This window comes from Camelina sativa, chromosome 9, assembly GCF_000633955.1.
Source record: "Camelina sativa cultivar DH55 chromosome 9, Cs, whole genome shotgun sequence".
Taxonomy (NCBI): Eukaryota; Viridiplantae; Streptophyta; class Magnoliopsida; order Brassicales; family Brassicaceae; genus Camelina; species Camelina sativa.
In genome coordinates, this window is record NC_025693.1 from 17200165 (window position 1) to 17212130 (window position 11966).

At 40.2% G+C, this 11966-nt stretch overlaps 1 protein-coding gene across 1 annotated transcript; it reads right to left on the bottom strand.

Moving 5' to 3' along the window:
* Window positions 1431-4384, bottom strand: LOC104711201 (putative glycerol-3-phosphate transporter 1). The gene is made up of 3 exons (XM_010427881.2): window positions 4096-4384; window positions 2276-3314; window positions 1431-2172 (listed from the first exon to the last, which is right to left on the bottom strand). The coding sequence occupies exons 2-3, from the start codon at window positions 3276-3278 to the stop codon at window positions 1595-1597; spliced, it is 1581 nt and encodes a 526-aa protein (XP_010426183.1). The 5' UTR covers window positions 3279-3314; window positions 4096-4384; the 3' UTR covers window positions 1431-1594.

Genomic DNA, 11966 nt, shown 5'->3' on the forward strand with positions numbered 1-11966 from the left:
AAAATTTTTTTTAAAAAAAAAAAAAAAAAAAAAAAACGTATATATGAAAACTGATGCCATGTCATGTTCAATGAAGTGGTTCTCCTATATTTTCATTGGACTTGGAGCAAATAATATATTCAGTCGTACTCGTTCGGACGTGTAAATTAGTATTATTTTAACAAGTTAATTTTAGTTTTATGATTCAAGTTTTCGTAAGAATTTAACATGTAGCCTCAAATGAGTAAATGATATTGAAAATTTGTTATTAGTACACCACAACACAAACCAAGTAGTTGAAAATTAGAATGATTGTATCTACATAAAATAACATAAAACCACTAGAGTTTGCGGTTTAATTGGCTTTAAAGAATCAATTTTAACTCTTCGTATAAACAGTACATCGAAGTGATTGTTTAAATAAAATATTAAGCTTTCTCAATCGAGAAATTTCGTACGTCATGTGTATAATTACGCAGCTTCTAGTGGGATCCGATTACTTAATTTGATTATAATGTACCTAACCTATCATTATCAATTACACGGTTGTGTGTGTGTGCATTTAATTATTTTTGAATTGTCAAGAATGTGGTCCATGCATATTTAGAAGACACACTAGTTAGTCTTATACATTTTATGCTATTATTAAACAAATCACTAATCAAATGTAGTGGTCTAAAACCACGATATCAAATACTGAATATCAGAAGCTGTGGTCCTTAGTGGTACGTAGATTTCCACCTTAGTTAATGTCCTTAATTTATGTTTATTTATTTATATTATAATCAGAGTGCTTACAGTCGTTATGATATAAAAATGACTATAATTATAGTACTGAAGGTAAATTTAATACAAATGACATGATGGATTGATGGTATATATTAATGTTTTGGTTCGTATCGATTATATGTGTTCCACTTGGTTGTTCTGACGTCCACGCATATTTGATGAGAATCCTTTGCCGAGTGGCGTACCAATTTATTTTGAACTAAGAAAACATATGAAAAACATGGTCGCATGGTATCCTCTATATATTTTTGTTATACGGCCATAAAAGATCTCCCCATTTGATTCTGAACTGCTAACAAAAAGTGGACCAAATAATCAATAGACTAGACCATTTGATTTATAGATTTGACAATAATTGGTAGCGGATCAATTTATTGTTGGTCCATGGCAGTTTCTTTTCTCTCTTTTTTGGTTGGTCCATACTACTTTACGAACAAATTTATGAATGGTAAATAAAAAACAGTTCCATTCCACAAATGATTTTGTTCACCTCATCGGCTGCAAACATAAATGAATTTGTTAGTATTAACAAATTGTTAACCGTTGAACTACTATCACTTACATATCGTTAATAAATTTTGGCATAATTTTATGTGTCATTTTGCAGAACCAAGTTAATCTTCTCGAAGCCACGGCAATTTGGAGATTCATTTCTTGAGAAATTGATCAAATCAAGATCGGTAATATATATTAAATTATTTACATCACAATACAGATTACATGTTTACAAATTCCCACAGACCTGAACTCCGGTCCGAGATCTCCCCTAAGAAAATTACACACAACTTAAAACGCAACCAAAAAAATGGCGATCATAAGTTGATGATCATACTTCCATCACGTGACCCTGTTCGTGGTCCACGGGAGTTCTACATTCCTCCGATGGCCTAGACTCGGCTATCTTCTCGGCTACTTCGGCCATAACCAGCCTCGTCAACAACAGTCCAGCCACAAACGCAGCTCCCATCAACATTGTGAAAACCGCGGTCCAGCTACTCCTAGACGATATGTAACCCGTTAGCAACGGTCCAACCGCCGCGCCTACGGATCCCGTTCCATCGATTATAGCCGTTACCGTAGCCAAAGCTCTCGAGTTTCCTTTCAACGAGCTATGTGTTCCAAGATCAGCTGAAACAGCCGTTGTAATCAAAGCGTAAGGTCCGTTTACCAACATCCCGGTTAGGAACATGAGCGACGCGTTGGCTAATAACGATACATGTCCGTAGCTACGGTAGAAGAACAAAGCTGGGATTGAGCAGTACATGAAACTAGCAGCTGTAATCGCTCTTGCTCCAATTCTGTCTGAAATGTAACCAGCCATGATTCCTCCAACCACACCTCCTACATCGAACATTGTCGAAAGATTCCCCGCTGTTTCGTCTGATAAATACTCACCTTCAATAGCTGCAAATTTTCACATACAAAAAAAATCTAATCAGTTACATAAACAGAACAACTAGTCTAGCTAGTGGTTTTGTACTAACTCAGTAATGTGCACAAAAATCACCTGTATGGCTAACGTAGAAAGGGAGCCAGTAGAGGAAAGTGTAAGCAACCAACTTAGCAAAGAATAAACAGAGCGCGAAAGGCGCAACTCCTGGAATCTTCCAGGCTTCAATGAATCCAACAGCTCGTTTCTTGTCATCGGTTTCCGAATCCGACGAGCTCAATAGTAACGGCTCGTTAACCGAGTTTCCGATCTTCTCAGACGAGGAAACAACATCCTCATCTCGCTCTGCTCCAACAAGCTCTGGACTAACAGGCAAGAAAGCGAAGTTCACCAAACCAATCAACACGATGACAACACCAGGAACAACAAAAGACCATCCCCAACCATATCTCAACATAGCAGCAGCGATCAAGGAGCCAGTAATGTTACCAACAGAAGTATGAGCATTCCATATTCCCATGATCAAACCTCTCTTCTTCTTGTTAAACCAGTTTCCAACCACAGCAACAACAGATGGCCAACCCGAAGATTGAAACAATCCAGCTAACATTTGCATAATCAAGAAATAGTAAAAGCTATGAATGTTCGCCCAGTAACCAACTCCAAACAGAGAAGTAAACAATCCTGTACCAACCATTCCAACCGTCAAAAAGATCCTTAGATTCATCCTATCTCCCAAATGACCAGCGAAATACATCCCGAAAGCGTAAACCGCAAGAAACGCAACATCGATCTCACCGAGCAATACCGTGCCATTTGGTCCATTAAACGGAGCCCAACCACCACCTTCTAATTTACCAGAGGAGGAGGATCCAAAAGAAGTGAATCTCAAAAGAAGTGAGTTAAGACCTGTATCTGGAGACTGAGGATCAAGAGCACTCTTCACAATGCTTGTTGTTTTTCTCGCAGCGTGGTAGCTAGCGTAAGCGAGAAACGTCACGATTAACACTACGGCTTGGTAATTATTGTAAGAAAGCTTTGAGCCTTTGATACGTTCCAAGAATCGAATCCCTACTGGTTTCTTCTCCATCTCTGGCTCAGATTGCATCAACGAACCCATGAATACTCTGTTCTTCAATTCTCAAATCTCAAATCTCTGAAAGGTTAGATAAATAAATATTAGTATTAGATGAAAAATCTCAAAAAGAGAGTATATTCCATAATTTTCATAGAGAATTATACTTTTACAACTCTTGGCGTTACGCAAAGGTTACATCTAGCGAGGAATCTCTTGAAACGTGTCGAAACTAGTGACAGATCATTGATTGTACTTGTACTGTCTCTATAAATCTCTCAAGAGGAAACTATTATTGAAGTGTTTTGGATTTACTTTAATAATTAATCAGATTTGTTACCTTCATTATTTAAATTTTTACCCTAAATTTTCTTTACCTTTAATAATGAGTTATGACTACCTCTAAATTGGTATATTTTAAGGAATATTCCTTAGAGTGCAAATTGCATAGCTTGGAAAATTCATCAAAAGTATATCGTGATATTTAGAAGTTTATCTATGTGGATAATTATTATTTTTTATTGATGCAACAAAAACAAAAATATCCTTGAAATATTCAAATTAAGTTTTATTAGTACAGATTATAAAAATAAAAATAGAACAGAATCAATTGAGATTCGAATCTAGAAAAAAAAATGCTAAAAACATAGAAAAGAACCCTCGAGGACGATGAAGAAAGAGATCTAAACGACGAAGACGCACGTATATTACGATTTGAAGAATTCTTCATAATCTGTAACAATCTTTAGAATATACCATATTGACCATCGGACGAGAAAATATAAGAAAACTTAAAAACTCTGTTTTATAATTACCCAAAAAAAACACTTTGTATAACAAAACAAAAAAAAATATGAATTACCTTAATATGTTCGTCAAGCTCAGAAGCAAAAAAGTAACGTCCGATGAGCTTTGTGTACGGATCTCTCAAGACTTCTTCACACGAGCTTTATCTATGTAACCAAATATGTTGAGTAGTGTGACTATAGAGAAGATAATGAAAAATATGGAAACTGAGGATTTGGTATTGAAGAAGATGCAAAGAAAGACTTGAGAGACTTGGACACGCCTTGGAGCTTGAAGCAACGGCGACGAGTTTATAGCATTTTGAGTTCAATAGTCGATCCGATTAAACAATTGTTTTTTTTGTTGTTTCTTGAAATTACAATCTCATCCTTTTTGTCAACAAATCATATGACTCGAAGCTGGAATGACGAGTCTAACCTTGCTAGTTGCGTCTCTACTTGTCAAACCACGCCAATGAACGATGGTTATTTCCTACGTAATATACCTACAGCCTCCCTAGTCCCTACATTATTATTATATAGATATATTTTGGTAGATTTTATTATCATTTTAATTTAATAAATATGTTTACATTTAGTTCTAGATTTACATATATGATCATAACATTTAAAGGGATTATACATACTAAATCCTTCTTAAGCTCATTGAATACTAAATTTTTTATATTTTGTAAGAGTATAACTAAAATTGATTTTTTCTTTTATACTTTATAAAATTTGAAGCTGAAAATAAATATGACATTATACAATATTTGTCAAATTTAATTCTTCTATATTTTGTAACCAAAACTTTAGTTTCATTCCTACTTGTGTTTTGTCGTCATCTTACTTTTGGTTCAGAAGTTAGAACTGTACTTTAAAATTGTTGAGAATTAGTTTAGTGATCCAAAAAATTCGATTGGTGTACTAATATTTCTAGGTCAAGCTTTTTTTTTGTTTTTTTTTTTAAATGATTAAAGGTGAGGATTTATATGTGGTCTACATTTAAACTACGATTTCAATGGATGATAAAAAGAAAGAGGTAATAGTTATGCTGGTTTTTATCATGATGTCAGAAACATTTTCAATACGGTAAAACATTTGGTTGGCCCCTTTTTATGCAAAATACTTTAACACGAACGCATAATTTATAGATTTTTCTGTCTTTTTTTTTCAAATTGTGTAGTGTGTACAATTAAGAATATATGATGCGTGGTCCTCACCTCAACCTCGGCGACATCTACTACTTCTTTGTACTCTATTCATTGTTTTTTGTATATTAAATAGTTATTCCTAGGGATTGTTATCTTAAAGACTAAACAATAAAATTGTTCTCGGAACTTAAGGACATAGCACATAATACAAGTGGGTTGGAACAAAAAAACTTTTGTAAATTCAATCGTACAGGATTGGCCAGAACTAAGGTGTTAATTTGGATTGAAATCTGTGAACCCAATATGTGTTGTTTACTATTAAGTTCGGATTAATCTGAGTTCCGGGGCATGGAGAATTCTTTTGGCCATATAAATGTTTTTGTTACTCTCCTAAGGAGAGAATACAAGTCCAACAAAACTATTAGAATATGAAAAACAGAGTGTTAACAAATTATGTAGAATCAAGAACAGAACACAAGTGCTATAATAAGAATCACTCTCTTATTAATCTTAAGGAAAATAGCTCAAAACCTTAAGCTCAAAACTCATAAGTTGTGCTACAAACTAGCACCTCCTTATATAGAAGAAAACCAAAAACAAAACCCAATAGGATTAGTACAACCAAATATATTTTAGATTCTCCCAAAACATATTAATCCTTATCTCATGTATATTTAGATTCTCCTAAATATACTTTGGCTTTATCCTCAAGTTATTGCAAGCTTACAACATTTTCCCCCCTAAGCTTGGAATCATCATCTTCACTCAACTCATACACTCCCATAAGTGTTCTCATCTCTTTAAACTTCATCCTTCCTAAAGCCTTGGTCAGAACGTCCGCTCTCTGTAGACTGCCAGGAACATGCTCAACACTAACCTGCTCATTCTCGATACACTCTCGTATGAAGTGGAAACAAGTGTGTATGTGTTTGCTGCGGCCGTGAAACACAGGGTTCTTGGTGAGCGCAATAGTTGATTTGTTGTCGACCCGAATGACCACTTTCTCGCTTCTATGTCCAGTTACCTCATCGAGTAGTTCTTGAAGCCAGATTGCTTGCTTGGCTGCTTCCGTAGCTGCCATAAATTCTGCTTCACAAGAGGACAAGGCAACAATCTCTTGCTTTTGTGAACACCAAGTAATAAGTGACTCACCAAGATAAAACATATGACCCGTGGTGTTTTTCCCATCATCAACATCAACATTATAAGAACTATCACTGTAACCCACAAGCCGTACCTCATTAGTGCGTTTGTAAAACAGACCAAAAGAGCTTGTTCCTTGAAGATACCTAAGAACCTGTTTCAAGCTTGCTTCATGCGAAACCTTAGGCTCCTGCATATACTTACTCAAAACACCAACACTGTAGGCAAGATCCGGTCGTGTGTGAATCAGATATCGCAAACAGCCTATGCTTCTTCGATATTTTTGTTCTTCAGTCGCTAGTTCTCCTTGTGATTTAGACAGCTTCAAGTTCATATCCATCGGTATATGAGTAGGATTGCACTCTCCCATTCCAGTTTCCTCCAAAATCCTACGAGCATATCTCTCTTGCTTTATAACAATTCCCTCTTCAAGCTGTCTCACTTCAATTCCTAGATAGTATGTAAGTAATCCGAGATCACTCATTTCGAATTTCTCAGCCATTGCTTTCTTAAACTCGAGAATCGATGCTTGAGAAGAACCAGTGACAAGCAGGTCATCCACATATACTGCAACCAACAGAAGTTCATCTTTCACCTTCTTATAGTACAAAGACGGCTCCTTAGAGCATCTCTGAAACCTCATTTCGATCAGAGTTTTGTTCAGCTTATCATTCCACACTCTTGGTGCTTGTTTCAGGCCATAGAGAGCTTTATGCAACATGTAAACCTTTCTTTCACTTCCCTTGATCACAAAACCTTCTGGTTGATGAACAAACACTCGCTCCTTAAGATCACCATACAAGAACGCCATCTTTACATCCAAATGATGTATCTTCCATCCGTTTGAGGCTGAGTAAGCAATGATGAACCTGATTGTTTCCATTCGAGCCACAGGAGCGAAGACTTCATCATAGTCAATCCCATGTTTTTTAACATACCCCTTAGCAACTAATCTTGCTTTGTACTTGTTTATGCTGCCATCGGAGTTCCTCTTTATCTTGAAAACCCATTTTAGTCCAATAGGTTTTACTCCAGAAGGTAGCTCAACTAGGTTCCAGGTATTGTTCTTCTCAATCGACTTGAGTTCATCCTCACACGCTTTTATCCAAACATCTGAAACAGAGGCTTCTGCGAAGTCCCAGGGCTCTTCGTTAATGGACAGAAGAAGACGATCAAGGTCTTCATCATGCGTGACATAATCAGACAAATGCCTCGGCTGTGACTTAATTCTTGAAGGTCTTCCTCGCTTCGTGTTTGACTGCAGTTGAACATTGTCCTCATCATTCGACTCATCGCTATGTTCGTCTGCATCAAGATCTTGGCACTCTTCTGTTTCTGCGAATGTTTGATCATTCTTACCATCTTCGTCTTCGCTAGCTTGATCTAAAAACCGAACTCCTCTGTTCCCATATTCACCGAACTTAACAGAGATGTCTGCAGAGTCCTCATGTTTCTCTGTTTCAACTTTTGACCAGTCCCAACCTTTGCTTTCATTAAAACGTACGTCCCTACTCACAACGATCCTCTTACTTGACGGATCGAGTAAACGGTAGGCTTTTGAGCCTGGTTCAGTTCCCAGATTTACCAACATTCTCGACCTGTCGTCCAGCTTTCTTCTCCCCACTGACTCTGTTTTTGCAAACACGATGCAACCAAAGGTTCTTAAGTGATCAAGGTTTGGTTTCACGCCTTTCAGCATCTCATACGGAGTCTTATCTATCAATGACCTTGTCGCAATTCTATTGATCAGGTAAGTTGAGTGCCTTACAGCTTCTCCGCACAGATAATTTGGTAAGTCCATATGTTTCAGAATACTTCTTGACATCCCTAAGAGCGTTCTGTTTCTCCTCTCAACAACTCCGTTTTGTTGAGGTGAATACGAAGTTGTTAATTGCCGAATGATTCCGTTTTGCTCACAAAAGGAGTTGAACTCAGTTAAGGTGAACTCACCACCCCTATCGGTTCTGAACGCCTTGATCATACATTTAGTCTCTTGTTCTGCTATTCTTTTGAATTTCTTGAACTTATCCAATGCTTCACTCTTCTCTCTCAACAGAACTGTCCACATGTAGCGTGAATAATCATCTATTAGCACGAAGATATACCTTTTCTGAGCTAGCGTACACGGTGTGATAGGCCCACAGAGGTCATCATGTATGAGTTCCAGAGTCTGCTTAGCTCTATACGAAGATGCCTTCAGGAAAGGATCCCTTGCTTGCTTACCGAGTAAACATGACATACATGTTTGTTTTTCAACTTTAATACTCGGTATGCCAGTAACTAACTCTCTGTTTATCATTAGCTTCATCGTGTCTGTGTTGATATGACCCAATCGTGCATGCCATGTATTCGAAGGTGAGTTTGTCGAAACCAGATGAAGACATTCGACTCTCTCGACTTGCATCACCACTTTGTAAAGTCGGTTTTTGGACCTTGTTGTTCTTACAATAAGCCTACCTGTTCGATCATAAAGCATCAACTTATCATCCAACATTCGCACCTCACAACCTGCTTCAGGGGCTTGGCCTAGACTCACTATATTGCTTCTCAAATCCGGTATGTAGTATATGTTATGCAAAGCTTTCTTCTCACCATTCTCAAGCAAGAACCTTATGGATCCCTTACCCTTTATGTCAACCCGAGAGTCATCTCCAAACCGAACCTTTCCTGTAACATCCTCACTGAGCTCATAGAAAAACCTTATGTTTCCACTCATGTGGTTACTCGCTCCATTGTCAAGGTACCATATATTGTAACGCCCGCGAACCAATTTGTGTATTTTTGGTGTGGGTGTCGATCGACACCCTTGGTGGCATCGATCGACACCACTAATTTCTGGGCTTGACCGGTTTGATTTAATTCGCGATTCTTCGATTGGGATGGTTTGGTTAGTGGTTTAACCGGGTATTTAAAGGGGAAATCGACAAAATTAGGGCTTCAGTCTTTTTCCTCTGTCGCCGTTTGTGTTTTTGGAGAGGAAAAGGAGAAAAGAGTGTTCTTGAGATTCCTGAGAGAGATTTAGTGAGATTGCTGGCTATTCTTGAGTTTTCTATTGCTGGAATCGANAGAGAGATTTAGTGAGATTGCTGGCTATTCTTGAGTTTTCTGTTGCTGGAATCGAAAGGGGAAGCTTCTGGAGGTGTTGTTTTCTACGTTTCTCAATCCAATCTTCCTGTTCTTGAGGTGAGTGCTTGACCATGGTTGATCTAAGCATGAGATCTCTCTTGTTTGTGTGTTTTCTTTGTTGTTTGTGTTGTTTTGTTGCTTGGGTTCGTTGCTTTTGTGTTTCCCAGTGATTTCTGAGGTAATTGGGTGAGTTTGGAACGGATTCGAGATGGTTTGGATTCGGGTTTCGTCGTTCGTGTTCGCGCAGTTCGCGTCTGCAGACATGGCATCGATCGACACCGTTCGAGCATCGGTCGACACTGTTGGTGACAGCATCGGTCGACACCCTAGTGGCATTGGTCGACACCTTTGGTTCAGCATCGGTCGACACTTTCTTGTGGCATCGGTCGACACTAGTCTCAACCGAGACTTGTTTTCCTGGTTTGCTGTATTGCTTGTGTTTGTTTGCTTGCATAACTTGAGGGTCTCATATGCTTGTGTGTATAACCCAGTAGATGGGAGGACGGCCTCACTAAGTATTTATGATAATACTTACGCATCTCAATTGTTGTTTGTGGTGTGCAGGTAAAGGAAAAGTGTGATCGTGGAATCAAAGGCGATGAGGAGGAGGATGTTCTAGAGGCTTGATTGATTGTGGTCTAGCTGTTGTTAGGTTGCTAGATTAAGTCATTGGAACATTGTAGGATGTTAGCTTTTGGTTATTTCTTTGTTTGGATTATGATGTTATTGGATTATTTATGTTGGAATATTATTGGAATTGTTTTATTTGGTTATCCGCTGTTATTGATTGTTGTTAGGATGTTAGTGGGTATGGGACCACTAGTAAATGAGGTATAAAAAAAAAAAAAAGGGGAAGGGTTGTTTCATTTTGGTATCAGAGCCCTTACGGTTCTAGGTCTAGGGTTCATTGTGCTTTTGCTGTTGATGTTTAGGATTCCATGCTATGATTGATTGTGTGAGTCGGTCAATTGAGTGTGGCATGAAGTCCTAGAACATCCTCTTCGAGCCTGTGTTGTGATTCCACGGTAAGTTGTGTTTCTTGTGTATTAGAATTATTGTTTGCTTAGCCTTCTGTTCTTGGATGATACAGATGGTTAGGGGTGAGGATGCTGTTGGTCGCGGTCGTGGTCGTGGGCGTGGTCGTGGTCGGGGTCGGGGACGAGGTCAGGTTCCTGAGGCCAGTGTGAGTGTGACCCAGAGCATGGCCAGTGAGGAGGTGGCGGAGTCACAGGTTCATCCTAGTGTGTCTGGAGACCAGGCTGGTTTGGGTGACGGCAGGGCGGATGGGCCCGGTGTCGGTCACGGTGTTGCCCCGGGTGTGGGGGTTGCAGCGGGAGGTGCTCCAGGCAGGGAGGATGTCTTGATGGACTTGCTAGCTCAGGTTTTGCAGCGACTTCCAGCAGTTGTGCCGCCAGTGGTTGGTGGGCAGGATCCAGTAGTGCCGCCAGTGGTTGGTGGGCAGGATCCGGTAGTGCCGCCCGTGGGTGGTGGGCAGGGTCCAGCGGTGCAGCCTGTGGCGGGTTTGCAGGCAGGTGTGCAGCCGGGGGCCGAGGTAGTGGATGCTCAGTATGTGCGGATGATGGAGCAGCTGCGGCATGTGGGAGCAGGGTATTTCTCAGGAAGTACCGATCCGAGTGTAGCGGATGAGTGGAGAGAGCGGATGGAGGATATTTTCCTTTCGCTTAGGTGTCCCGACCGGTACAGGGTGGATCTGGCAGTGTTTTACTTGTCAGGAGATGCTCGTGTGTGGTGGAGGTCGGTGACAGCACGGAGGGTGCAGAGGGGTATGTCTTGGGGAGATTTTGTGGGGGAGTTTAACTCCAAGTATTTTCCTCAGGAGGCTCTTGATCGTATGGAGGCACGGTTCTTGGGTTTGACTCAGGGGGACCGTACAGTGCGGGAGCTGGATGCAGAGTTCAGTCGGCTTGTGGGGTATGCAGGCAGGGCATGGGAGCCAGAGGCGGCTCAGGTGCGGAGGTTTTTGTTGGCTCTGCGGGATGATTTGAGGACTCGGTGCAGAGTGAGGAGCTATGCTACGAGAGCGGAGTTGGTTGAGGTTGCAGCTGGGATAGAGGATGACTTGAGATCACAGGTGGTTGTGGTCGGTTCTTCAGTGCAGCCACAGCAGTCTCAGCCGCTTTCTGTTCCTAGCAAGGGCGGCAAGCCTGCGCAGGGGCAGAAACGGAAATTTGATGTTATGCAGAGGTCGAGGCACGGGGGTGCGAGATGCTTTGGGTGTGGTAGCAGGGACCACAAGGTGACTATCTGTCCACAGAGGGGTGAGCAGCGGGCAGTGACAGAGTAGCGGGCAGTGAGATTCCTGAGAGAGATTCGAACTTAGTCAATTCAATAGTTCAGATTATATTTGTTTTTGCTTGTGGTCAAGTGTTAGGTTCTCAACACATGAGATTTGTGTAGGGACCTTGTTGGTGGGCGGGTTTAAGTCCCATATTATGTTTGATTCTGGAGCTTCTCATAGCTTCATTACTCCGGAGTGTGCCGAGAGTGCGGGGATCAGAGGGGAT

Excerpts from the sequence above, each read along its gene's own strand:
- LOC104711201 (XM_010427881.2), bottom strand. The coding sequence starts at position 3,278 with ATGGGTTCGTTGATGCAATCTGAGCCAGAGATGGAGAAGAAACCAGTA. Across the intron at positions 2,173-2,275 it reads TTTCTACGTTAGCCATACAG|CTATTGAAGGTGAGTATTTA; the intron begins GTGATTTTTGTG and ends GAAAATTTGCAG.